The sequence below is a fragment of the Hylobates moloch genome, unplaced genomic scaffold (assembly GCF_009828535.3).
Source record: "Hylobates moloch isolate HMO894 unplaced genomic scaffold, HMol_V3 SCAFFOLD_13, whole genome shotgun sequence".
Classification (NCBI taxonomy): Eukaryota; Metazoa; Chordata; class Mammalia; order Primates; family Hylobatidae; genus Hylobates; species Hylobates moloch.
Window position 1 is genome coordinate 95,983,056 of NW_026652288.1, and position 13,551 is coordinate 95,996,606.

A 13,551-nucleotide genomic window follows, 5' to 3' on the forward strand; every position below is an offset into this window, starting at 1 on the left:
CTCTGGTCTTTAGGGAGGCCCCAAAAGCTTGTGAGTGGTTCTAATTTATAACTAACTTGCAGGTAACCCTCTTCCCCCTTCTTTCATCCTTTCTTCTCCCCCTGCTCACAGAAACAGTCTAAAGATTCATCTTTCTGTCCTGAGTGCTGGATCCTGGAGTACTAGTCTAGCCAGGGTCACCAGGTTCACTGTGAGCTCAAGCAAACCATCCAGTGTGTACCCAGAAATTGTGGAGGTCAGCACTACAGCCAGGCCCCACCATTGTTCTGGCCCCACGGTTCAATGGACAGGCTAATGTGGCCTGTTCAGCGGGGTGGGGGCATGAACAATAGGAATAAATCTCTGCCTGCTGTGTCCCAGAAGGCAAAGTGCTGGCAGTATTTCCCTGAAAGCTAATCAATTCCAGAACCACTCAACCAGGGTGCTGAGACTCACAAAGGGGCACACTGGTGCTGGGGAAACAGGACCAAAGTGAAAGGAAATGAGATCATTTAGCTGAGATAAGAGAAGACCAAGTGGGCAGCATAAGCCTGGCAGAAATAGAGTGAGGAGATTAACTTCCCCTTTCTGTGCAATCAGCTACCCCCCCTCAGCTGCACAGAGCTCTCTGGCTCTCCTGTACTCCCTACCACTACCTCCCCTCCCCTCCCCAACCTCCTCCCCTCCACTTACTCCCAGAAATGATCTCATAAAATCATTGATTATTAACGCAGAGAGGGGTTGGAGAAACAAACAGCCCTCTTCCATATTTTAAAACAGCTGCCTTTATTCAGGACCTGCTCCTTTGGGTCATTCACTGGGCTAAGAATTTCTCTCTTATTATCTCATCTAATGCTGCGAAGTAGTTATAACTACCTGTATTTTACATATGAGAAATCTAAGACTAAGAGAAGTGTGTTTGCCCAAATCCTGCAACTAGAAAGTGGGAGAGGTAGAATTCGACCTAGGTCTGTACTGGCTTTAAAGCCCTGCATGCTTCCAGCATTTAATAAATAGCTCAGGTGCCCAGCAATTATACTTCTAGGTATATACCCAACAGAAATGAAAATACATGTCACCATAAAAACTTACACACAGTCCGGGCACAGTGGCTCATACCTGTAATCCCAGCACTTTGGAAGGCCAAGGCAGGAGGATTGCTTGAGGCCAAGATTTCAAGGCTGCAGGGTGCCATGATCACGCCACTGCACTCCAGCCTGGGCAAAAGAGTGGGACCCTGTCTCTGTTTAAAAAAAAAAAATCAAAATAGCCAAAAGGTGAAAACAGCACAAATGTCTATCTACTGATAAATGGATAAACAAAATGTGGAATTTCCATACAATGGAATATTATTTGGTCACAAAAAGAAATGAAGCAACAACATAGGCCACAGTATCTGTGAATCTTGAAAACATTTTGCTAAGTGAAAGCAGCCAGTCACAAAAGACCATGTGTTTTATCATTTCATTTACATAAAAGGTCCAGAATAGGCAAATACATACATACAGAAAATAGATTCAGACATCTACAGAAAGTAGTTCTTCAAGACTGAGGGGCTGGGGAGATAGATAAGGCAGTGATCTCTAAAGGGTACTGGGTTTCTTTTTGAGGTGAGGAATATGTTTTAAAATTGCCTGTGGTCATGATTGCACAAACACAACGGTAAGGATACTAAAAACCACTGTATTATATGCTTTAAACAGGTGGATTTATGACATGTTAATTATATCTCAATAAAGTTATTTAAAAAGAAATAGCTCATTCTATGATAGACAAGTTACTAGGTTCTGTCTTGAAAGTTGAGAAGCAGAAGTTGCATGGTACAGTGGAAAGAATGAGAGCTTTGGAACCAATGACCTCAGACAAGTTGTTTAGCCTCTTTGAGCCCCAATTCCTCATCTGTAAACTGGGGTTAATAAGCCCCATCTCACTGTTTTTACAGTATATGGGGAAGCCCCAGCCTCTCCTGTTCTAAAGTCGCCTGACTTTGAAGTTTGAGGCTTGAAGGAGAGGTAAAGGTGTGAGGTGTCTGTGGACAGAAATGTTTCCCTTGCTCTGAAGTCACGCCCATGAGGGATTCTCCTCTCCTGTGTGTGCCCGAAGTTGGTCACCCAAAGCTCAGTGACTAGCTGCCCTCTGTCTCCTGAGGAACCTCAGAAAAGAGAGACAAAAATAAGGGGGACTTGTGTGAACTCTAGGGACAATTCTGCTGGCCGTGGAAATTGCTGGGAGCTAGAACCAAGGGAGAAGCTTATGGGAGAGCTAAGAAAAGGTTGAACTCCTATGATAACAAAAATATGGCTCTTTTTCAAGGTAGTAGGATGGGTTGGACCATTCTGATATATTTCTTCCCAATTATGAGGCATCTGCCAAAAATGCAGAAATGCTTTTCTGAAAACAACTGGGGGGTAGAAACAGGGATTTAAAAAGCTAGACAAGTTAAAACACACACACACACACACACACACACACACACAAAAAAAAAACAACTGATAATAGTAGTACTTTAGTACTCAGAAACAACACTAATATGGCAACCATGGTGGTAAAGAACTGGTGACCCTCATTGTAACATAGATTCCATACTTGCAAATTCACCCACTCCCTCCAATTTCATTGTAATCGTAAAATCACTAATCGTGGTGCTCTTGTGATCGTTTATGTATGTGAGCAGAGCAGTGAAAAATTTCAGTCATCCAATGAGCATATTCCCAGGTCGAACAAATGCTCCCCCTTCTTGTTTCAGCTCCCATACTATAAACAAGTCTCCTTTCAGCCATTTAGTGCCATGCTTTCTGCATTCCACTGTTCTTGGTTGGTAATTTCACTGTTGAAAACATCCCCAAATGTAGTGCTGAAGGGCTGTCTAGTGTTCCTAAGCATGAGAAGTCTGTGACGTGCCTTACTGAGATACCTGTTAGATCATCTTTCTTCAGGCAACAGTGATAGTGCTGCTGGTCCTGAGTTCCATGTTAATGAATCCACAACATACATTCAAGAGTCTTTAAACAGAAACACATATGAAAAAGTTTATGTATTGATCAGTTGACAAAAATGTGACCAGAGGCTTATAGGAACTTAACCTAGTATTTTATCTAAGAGCAATAATTCAGTATTTGCAATTCAGTGTCTGAGGTATTTTTATGGAGTATAATTACAAAATATAATGAGAATTAACTGTATATGCTACATATTTTTCACATATTATCTCATTTTAATGCCCACAAATTAGGTGTTATGTTAGTTTCACAGAAAATTGAGGATATACATGTTAGATTATGTGACTTAGAGCTAACACATGGAAGTGGCAGAATTTGAACCCATTTCTGTCTAACTACCCAAAGAGGAAGAGAACTCTTTAGCCCTTTGACTAGAGAGTTGGCTCTTAGGGAAAGGTAGCCAGTCATCCATATCAGGGCTGGGCCACAGGGAGAGCTGAGCTTAGTTAAGAACAGTATAAATCAGAGAAAAAAGATGAAAGAACTGAACATAATCCTCCAGCTGTAGTCTGCACTGGTCAAACTACATACAGCTATGACAGTGGGGAGAGTGAAATGACCATTAGCTCAAAGAGAGGCACCAGGATGGTGAGGAGTCTGGGAGCCCACACATCAAGAGAGAAAGGATGAAAGAAATAGGCATTGCTCAGTGTAGAAATGCCAGCATGGAAGCAAACTGGAGGCATCTTTAAATACCTAAAGAGCTATCCTGTGGATGAAAACTGGGATTGTAGGTTGAAAGCTTCAAGGATAAGATTATGGCTCAATCTAAGAAACAACTTCTGATATTCAGAGCTGTCCTACAAGCCAAGATTGGAAACTGGTGGTCCACAAGCCACATTCAGATGCAGATGTATTTTGTTGGTGTGCAGTGATTTAAAAAAAAAAATGTATTTAAATGCCCTTCTATTGGGGAATGTGCTCGTTTTCACAGCTTGCACCACTCTCTGCTCTTAGCCCCATGTCACTCCTGTGTAACTTGCCTTGTCCTTGAAGCAGGGTTGTCAAATTTAGCAAATAAAAATATAGAATACAGTTAAATTTGAATTTCAGACAAATGACAATTTCTTAGTATAAGTATGTCCCATGTAACATTTGGGACATACTTATATTTATTTTTCTATCCCAATAGACAGTGAGCTCCATATAAGGGAATATTCAGAGACTTGTCTTGGAGAAATCCTTGTGATGGAAATAGGGCTAAAATGGTTTAAGGGTGTCCTTGCTTTATTTTATTGAGGACCCCCATTTCAGAGCGATGAAACAATAAAAGGTAGGGGGAGATAACTGAATTATCAGGTGCTGTTCTAGGTGTGGGTGACAGGTAAGACACCAGCTTATTGTCCTAACAGCTGAATGTTCTACCAAAAGAGCTGGGACTGACTGACAGATAAGGATATAAAGTGTTTTTGACCTCTAATATCAATTGTTAGTCAAATTCCTTTTAAGCAGAAAGTTGATTGGTGTGTCTGCAGCTGGAGAAAATGATAGCAATCTCTTTCTGGACCAAGGCATGAACCAGGAGGCATGCAACACTCCAAAATAATAATCCTGCTTTTATCTGCCAAAAGCCATCTTCTACTTCTCTGAAACTGTGGCTAGTCATCCTGACACTTCTCGTTTTCCTATCCTGCTGCCAGAACTGCTTTTCTAGTTGAACAGACTGTGACCAACTCACCAAAGAACATGGCAAGCAGTTGATATGAGAAAAGAGACTGATACTAACTTACTTAACACAGCCTATTTCTTGGGCAAAAAATCAGTGGATCTCTGAGGTCACTTCTGGAAAATGTGCCTCTAAAACTAAGTGTCAGTAGTTCTTGGTCATCAGCTAGTTTTTTAGCATCCTCCTGTTGGTTTCTGGGGAATTAGAATGTTCGTGTTGGATGAGACTCCAGAGAGCATTTGGCTCAACTCCCTTGTTTTGGAGGTAAGGAAAGGTAGCTTCATGGTATGGTGACAAGATCCAGAGCTGATGGCTGCAGTCAGCTCACAGGCCAGAGCTCTTTGCAGCTCAGCAAATGGCTTCCCATTCCTTCTCCATTTGTCATGTTTCCCTCCCTTACTTACACCCACTTTTTTCAGTCTCTCACTTGAAACAGACAAAATGACAAAAGGGAGGGGAAGATAACAACATGAATAAACATATTTTGGGGCGAGTATGCACTGTGCACAATGGAGTATACACAAAGGGAATTTAGCAATTCTCATTTGTCCTTTTGGGGAAGGCTCCTAGATGACAGGGGCTTTGCTATCTCATTTACAGATGGGTGCATTCTGCATATCCCCAGGTTCACTTGAATGCTCACTAAATACTCCTGGTCATACTGTTTGCTTCATCATTCTCCTCTTCAAGATTAAATAAAATCTCAGGGGCTAATCAAAGCAAGTAAAACTTGATAAAATTCCATTTCAACTATTATAATGTATGGACATTTTTAATATGTCCTTTCTTTACACAAAAATAAAGTTAGGGTTGAGAAGTAACTAACATAGCAGTCTTTGGATCTTAAACAAGGACTTCAGATGGCTTATGGCTCCACCATTTTCAAATAATAACCCGGTTTTCACTGGTTGTTCTTGATAGATACTCTGTCACCTCAACTGGAACATCAGAGGACCCTGTCTTTTCTACTTTTGAAATTTTTCAGGGGCTTCTACAGACACTATATACATAGATCTCCAGCCAATGTGTTGAATGCATGTATTAGAAAGAACAATGACTTTGGGAGCAGAAGTAGCCTGGACTGAATACTGGCTCCTCCATCCACCAACTGGTGAATTTGGGCAAATTTTAAATTTCTCTCAGTTTCCTTATTTATAAAATACAGACGAACTACCTCTCGCAGGGTTGTAAAGAGAAAATGAAATAATGTAGGCACTCAATAAATGGTAGCAATTATTACTGTGCCTGTTGAATTAATGCAAAACATAAGCAAAAGGAACCACCACATGGCAGTATGACTTTCTAACCTTTTAATGAGATCTCATTTTGTTTGGCACAAAGATCTAGACTGGTGATCTGGTGGATGTGTTGCTTTGTGTAGCTGCCCACTGTGGCAAGCACTATATTGCTGGTCCCTAGAAGCATTTAAGGAGAGGCGTTATAGTCAGCAGTGGGATGCATGCCAACTGTTTTATTGATGATGCCTATTTGGACCACAAGGCCAGCCAGCATTTGGGCCCCAGGAAGAATATGGCCCCATTCATGTCATTACTCCACAATGCGGCGGAAAGACTGGACAGCTGGGGAGGCTGCACCCCAATCGATGGGCTTCCGGTACTCCTTCTTGTCCAGGAGGTACTGCCTGCCACGGTAGTTGGGTAGCTCATAGAAAATCCAGACACCCTCCGGCACCTTACAGGAGTGGATCTCTCGCATGTGAAATTGCTCCATGATGGAAGGGCAATCTTCAGTGGTTTCATACATCTGACCATTAAAATCCCCTTTCTCAAAGATCTGAATCTTATACTGGCCTCCAATAGGCTGAAAAGACACAGGAGAAAATGAACAGAAACCATTACGGAAATCACCAGCAGGTCAAGAACTTAGAGAACAGTATTGCTCAGAACTTATCACCTTGAAAGCTAGATGATCTGAACTTCCATCTCACCGTGTACCTACTAAAACAGCTAACTTTCAATAAGAAAAACTTAATTCTTCAAAACACTCAAGAGGCAGAGACAGCACCCTGGAAATTAGTGTAGTCATTCTTGTGATGAGCTGCTCTAAGATGTTACTCAAGCCTCAGCAGCCAACAAGCAACTACTCATTAAGAGGTAGAGAAGACTCAGGAAAATTTTCACCTAAAAGCAAGAGAAAGTGGACAGAGGGCGTGGGAAACAGAGGGAGTTCACAGTCCCCAGACTCACCAGATGAACAGCTCTGCAGGAGCTGAGGCGGTCATTGAGGCCCATCCAACGCTGGTATTCAGGGTACTCTCCCTGGGGTAAGATGTACATGTACCCAGCAAAGTTGGGCCTTTCATAAACAGCCCAGGTGCCTCCTTCCACTTTAATGGAGTTGCAGCGACTTAGGTATGTGTGGAAATCTGCACAGTCGCAATCACAGTCATAGCGACGGCCTTGAAAATTTTTGTCTTCATAGAAAGTAATCTGAAGTAGAGGGCCAACAGAGAAAGAGCTGAGGAGTTGGGTGGCTTAATTCACAGATAAAAATTAAGAATATAATGCCTACTTTAGAAATTCCTTTCTCCTCAATTTTGAGGAAAAATGTGTAGCTGTACATCACCTTACAACATTGCTTTCTGACCGACAACTTCAGTTGTCAACAACAGAAATGAGTACTTCCTGAAGGCTGAACATGAAGCAAAACAGAAGAGGGCTCTAATAGAAGCGAGCAGTCTCAGATTTAAGTTCATTTTCCTTCCTTTATGTTCCCACAGCTCTCTGTACTTACCACATTGTATTATAAATTATCCATTTATATGTCTGCCCCTCCCACCAGAATCCTAGTACAGTTTTTCCAAGGGCAAGTATCAAGCCTTATTTGAGCTATCAATCCTCTGTGCCCATCACTTGACCTCAATAATTGTTTCATGAAGATGACTCCTAGGTGATATGGAGGATACATAGAGAAAAATAAAACATAAACCTTAGCTTTACAGAGCTTATTTTAGATGGATGTAGAGCTTTCATATATGAAAATGTATCATATTATGTTCTTTATTATTAGTTTATTACCAACAGAGTAGTTGCAAAGTGACAAAATGATAAGAATCCTCTTTGCCTCCAACTCTTATCAAGTTTCTACCACAATGCCTGGGGTAAGTCTCTGATGGCACTGAAAAATATGCAGCCCTGTGAAAGCAGAAACAGTAAGTCTGGACTACAGAGCTCCCTCTCCACAATTAGCCTTACTATCTTCATCCAGCCACCTCTCTGAGCTTCAGCTTCCTATTTGAAGACTACAGCAGACTGGAAGTTCTGGCTTTAAAACAACTCTCAGAGCTTTTGTGGCTGAAACAGGAGACAGAGTTCCTAGGAACTCCCAAGGATTCACCAAGCAGTTCCTGAAAACCACGATGAAAACTACAAATGAGCTTCAGAGCTTGTCCCTTGTTATTCAATAATTCCACAATCTTTTCACCTTTTTTTTTTTTTTAAGATGGAATTTCAGATCAATGCTAGGTGATCAACTGAAACCACAGGTGTTATGCTTCGAAGTTAATTACCTAGCGTTATGCCGCCACCTTGTGGCTGATTTACTTTATGGATTTCACCGGAGAAAACTTTGTGAGTCATTTCAGATGAAAGGAGCAGAGCCGGGTACTGTCTTGACAGGATATTTGAGCTGAGCATTGAAAGATAAGTAGGTGTTTTCCAGAGGCAAATGAAAAGGAACAAACATGTTCAAAAGAATAAAGTGAAAGAACATGCCCCATTATAGGGACAATAAGTTCATTAAGCCCAGTACATATTGAATATGTGGTGAAGTATTTGAAAATAAAGCCAGAAAAATGACACCAGAATCATGCTGGAATCCCTTTGGTGATTATGAGTGAGTTGGACTTAGTAGTGTGTGCCTAGAAACAGATGGCTGCTGTGGGCCAGGTGAGAGATGATGAGGGCCAACCAAAAGGCAACTCCAATGTGAATGATGATGAGAAAACAGTAAAGAACTTCAGGATTTGGTGACTAATTAGATGGAGGGAATGAGAGGAAGAAACCAAGAATCACTCACAAAAAGGTATAAAATCTCATTCTCTTCTACCCTGGGTAGTTCTTTCTACGTAGACACTAATATACTAATAATTGTTTCCCTCCACCTTAATCTTTCCCTTCCCTTCCCATTTATCTCAATTATTCTCTTTCCTGTTCCCTAAAAGCGTCCTTTTTCCTTCCCACCCCTAAATCATCTACTTCATCTCCTTTATCCCCTGCCCAAATTTCTTTGTGTTTTGGTTCCCTTCCCATCTTAGCACAGTACAGATTTAGATACATGGTACCTTAGTTTATGGATGAAGAAAAAAAAAAAGTCCCAATACTACTGCTTTCTTGCTACGTGACTTTGGACAGGGCAATGAACCTTTCTCTACAGCTCTTCATTGGCAAAACAGGATGACAAGTGTCTCTTGCAGACGGTATGCTCTGAGGGTCCAAGGGGATGTTGATAAAGTACTTAGTTTAATAGCTGACTCACAACTGGCAATAAGCTTTTGCTACAGTTTTTACAGATGAAGAAGTTAAGTGATTGGCCTAATGTCACTACCTAGTTACAAGTTAGTTGCAGACAAGCTGGTGGGCTGCAGTGCAAAACTCCTGGTGAGTAATCTATTGTTCACTTTATTTTCCTTTGTTGTCTTTCTGCCTGCACAGTTAGCTTCGTTTAACATGGCAGCACTTACTCTCTTGGACAATGAACAAGGCTGGGCCTAAGCCTGAGGGGCTCTCCCTCGTGACCTGTGGAGATCTTTAGGAAAGTCAAATAACTTCTTTAAGAATGGATAGATTCTAAACTCCTTAATTCATATGTTCTATTTGCCTTTGGTTTTTGACCAGTCACCAAAAAGAGCCTTTGAAAAAGATATCCTATGGGAAATGAAGTTAATAATACCATCTATTTCACTTCATAGTTTCTCACATTTACTGCCTTCTGCACATTTGCGTGACTAATTATCAATATCTGTTAAGTAAAAATATACACGATGCCTGATAAGGTCACCTGATGTCCACCTTCCCAGGAGACCAGCCAACCATCCAAAAGTTGAAACAAAGCCCTCATCCTGTTGCTATGGAATCATTACTGAGCTCCAAGACTAAGCTCTCCTTTCAGTGGGAGACCTTCTATATCTCAGAGCCAGAGAATGTTGCACCTAGCCGTGCTCAATTTCTTTTTGTAGAATAACCATGAAATCCATGCTATTGTCAGCCTAGAGGTTTTGACCCTTGGGCAAAACATTCTTAGCCTTGTAGAGAAGGCTAAGAGATGTGCAGAAAGTTTCCCTAGAAATTATTACAAAATTCCTATCATTATCAGGTTTATTTTTGGAAAAATGGCCTACTAATCCAATGCAGCAGAGAGAAAAATGTCTTGAGTATCCCAGAGGTAATGAAAACATACTTAGTAAAATCTATCCTTTTGCCAAGCCCATATCTCCTCTGATTAAACTGCTAGCAAGATAGTGGGAAAGGAAGAAGCAATGAGAAAGAGTAAGAAATAATTTACTATCTCCTTTACCCTAGCAAGCAAAAGTTATTTAACTAAATGAATGACTCAGCTATAAATAAAAAAAAGTACACTATTACTACTCTTCAAATCTTTAAAAGCAGACGTTTTCATCTAAGATGGTTGTATAACAGCTTTACCTCAAGACACATGGATATCCCTCCTCTAAGGACCAAAAATTATTTTTTAGTGGGATTTGCATGGTATATTTTCAAGAACCTCAGAGCACTAAAGACACTAATTTTTCTCCCCAAACCTCCTGAATGACAAGCATGATTATTAGTTCTATTTTCCAATGGAAAAAAAAAATCAAGCACTAATAAATTACAGAACAAGTTAACAGGTACCTTCTGACATGATGCAACAGGAAGTACACAACATTGCCTATGTAGCTTTCTTGCCAAATACATTTATTCTGAATCTAAACATGAGGAAGCAATTAGACAAATCTAGATTGCAAGACTTTCTGAAAGACATCTAACCTAGGCTTTGAAAAATGTCAATGTCTCAAGAACAACAACAAAAAGGGTAGGGGGACTTTTTAGAGAGGCTAAAAAAAATTAAAGAGAATAAAGAGACATGACAACCACGTGCAATACATGTTTTTCACAGGATCCTATATTAGGGGAAAAGTCCACCATGAAGCACTTCTCTGGGGACAATCAGGGGAGATTTGAATATGGTCTCAATATTAGCTATTATATTTATGATAAATCTTGGGGACATGCTAATGATACAGTGTTTATACAAGGAAATGCCCTTGTTTTTAGGAGATACATGCCTAAATACTTCAGGCAAAAGTATAATATAAAGTCTGCTACTAATTTTCAAATGGTTTACTAAAGAGAGATGGAGATAGGAGAGACCAAATATGGCAAAATGTCAACAATTGGAGAATATAAGTGAAAGATATACAAATATTCATTCAACATTCCTTTCCCATTCTTTTGAGGATTCAATGGGTTTGAAAATTTTCAAATAGCTGGGGGTAAAAATCAGGCAGCGGTTTTCTCTCATCAGCGGAAGCGCAAAAAAGAAAATGAAGGCATATTACCTCATTCCCAAAGCCCTACCTGACAGAATAATTTCCAAGCCAGTAATTTTGAGTTAAAGGAATATTTTAGAGGCAATTTTCTGACTGTGAGGGAGCACTTTATTTGGGGAACAAGTAAAAATAATTGCTTGAATGGAGGAGAGATGTAGGACTTTATTCACCTGATTGGCCCATCCACTTTGGCCTTTTAGAACACAAATGGTTGAGGCTAAATTTCAGAAAACAAAATTTTAATTGATTAAGTTTTCTGCTCAATATAATCCCCATTAGCATGCCTTATTCCTATGGAGAATATCAGTTGCATAGAATATTAGCTGCTAGAAGGCAGAAATAATAATGATATTTATAAATTATTTACCTATATAGTATTCAACATAGCACCATATGTAAAGATAAACCCTTAATAAAGTGTTTGGTAATTCTGTTAAGGGTAGAAAATACAATAAGCATTTCTTAATCTTCTCTCTCAATCCCAGTTCTCTAACCACTATCATACTCACCTCTAGGCAAAGAAGCAAAAGCTTTTCTGTGTGTTTAATGCATCATTAGGTGAAAAGTGGGTAGGCTAAAAATCAGTATGACTACTTACCTTGGTTCCAGTTTTAGACATTTTTGGTGCATAGACTGGTTTTCCCAGTGCTGAAAGAAATTCAGGAATGGCTACAGAGAGTTAGAGGCACAGTGACATTTATATGGGCTGGTTTCAGTCAAACATTTGCTTAGTCATGAGAATAGGATCCAAAAATTGAGTCAGTCATTTAGACGCTATTGATGGTTTCTAGAAAAAACAATTGGGATTATGAAATAAAGGAAAGCTTCAGTACCGCCTTTAATGCTTACCAAGCAGGGCTGCATTATAGACTTTGCTGAGTCAAGAAACCAAAACCCAGACAAAGTTGTAAAAATTAAGAACAAAAGAGTCCCTTTTTTTTTTTTCTTTTTAATAGCAAGCAGCCTCTTTGAAATTCCTAATGTCCTTTTTCTTCAACAAAGCTTGTGAGAGGTAAGAGTCAGAAGACTACCTCTATTTCTGGACAGAAGTGACATGTTCTAAAGGCAACAAAACTTACATGACAACTAAGTGCAATGCATGATCTTGTGTTTGGGGAAAAAAGTCACTATAAAGACACTGCTAGGACAATCAGAAAACATTTTAATATGGACTGTAAATTAGATAATACTATTGTACCAAAGTTTAACTTCTTGAATTTGATCATTGTACCATGACTAGGTAAGAGAATGTCTGTTTCTAGGACATGTATGCTACCATTCAGAAGAAAGGTTCAAGATGTCTACAACCTATTCTCAAATTGTTGAGCAAAAATAAAACAATACTATCATGTCGAGAGTGGTAAAGAGAATGTAGCAAAATGTTAACAACTGGTGAATGGAATCTAGATAAAGGGTATGTTAAAGTTCACTGACTTATTCTTGCAACTATTATTTAATTTTTTTCAAAACACAATTTTTTTTAAAAAAGAGCTCTAATCCATAAGAAGGGTACCACCGTATGTAGAAAAGTGACTGTGGGACTCCTGAATTTGCCAAGGGTTAGCTACCTAAACACAACTTGCTACTGGCTAGGTGGTCTTCTTTGCCCAAAATACGACATTGGAACATGTTCGGAGAAAATTTTTTGGCCCTAATACACCTCTGACTTTAGGAATGAGATTGCATCTTACGTAAATACAAAAAAAACCAACAAATTAACTTTTCGCCATTTTTAACTTTAACTGATCAAGTATATTCTCAAAAGTCCAACTTCCTCATCTTTCTATTAACTAACAAATATTTTAATAAATGGGATGTATTATGGTCAATTCAGAAAATGGCAAATGTGCCTTAATATAAAGATTACTGAGAAAATATTAAGCTATATGCTTAGTTTTCTGAATTTTGTAAAATTTTATAAAACTTTAAAACTTTAAAAAAAGTATCTGAGTACCATTTATTTCATTAACAAATAGCAATATCTAAAATATATTTCTATTACTCCAGTGTTTATTTGGTAATGGTCTGCTTCTTGAATTTCATCTTAAAATAAAAACTGTAAACTTCAATTAGAATTAAACATTCTGAGGGTTATTTTTTACTTTAGAAATACAGGAGACTTTTTTGATACAATTACTAATTAAATGGCCAGAGAGCATATGAACCAATGTTTATCAGCAATCTGATTCGTTTCACTCATTTGGTAATTTCACTCATTTATCTGAAAGAAGGTGTTCCCAGGCAAATGTAAACTTTACTAGATATTTTGAGAAATGACACTGGAAACCTTTTCTAAAATTAAAAGTAAAGCTTTATCTTTTTACAAAAAACGGAAATTA

The 13,551-nt window shown here is 39.1% G+C and overlaps 1 protein-coding gene across 1 annotated transcript; it reads right to left on the reverse strand.

Moving 5' to 3' along the window:
- Nucleotides 1-5,036: 5,036 nt before the first annotated feature.
- On the reverse strand, nt 5,037-13,449 carry CRYGS (crystallin gamma S). The gene is made up of 3 exons (XM_032171847.2): nt 11,811-13,449; nt 6,852-7,094; nt 5,037-6,465 (listed from the first exon to the last, which is right to left on the reverse strand). The coding sequence occupies exons 1-3, from the start codon at nt 11,829-11,831 to the stop codon at nt 6,193-6,195; spliced, it is 537 nt and encodes a 178-aa protein (XP_032027738.1). The 5' UTR covers nt 11,832-13,449; the 3' UTR covers nt 5,037-6,192.
- Between the last annotated feature and the right edge of the window lie 102 nt (nt 13,450-13,551).

Coding starts and splice junctions, on each gene's coding strand:
- CRYGS (XM_032171847.2), bottom strand. CDS start 11,831: ATGTCTAAAACTGGAACCAAG. Junction 7,095..11,810: donor TGTCTAAAACTGGAACCAAG/GTAAGTAGTCAT, acceptor CCTCTACTTCAG/ATTACTTTCTATGAAGACAA. Junction 6,466..6,851: donor CCTGCAGAGCTGTTCATCTG/GTGAGTCTGGGG, acceptor GTGTCTTTTCAG/CCTATTGGAGGCCAGTATAA.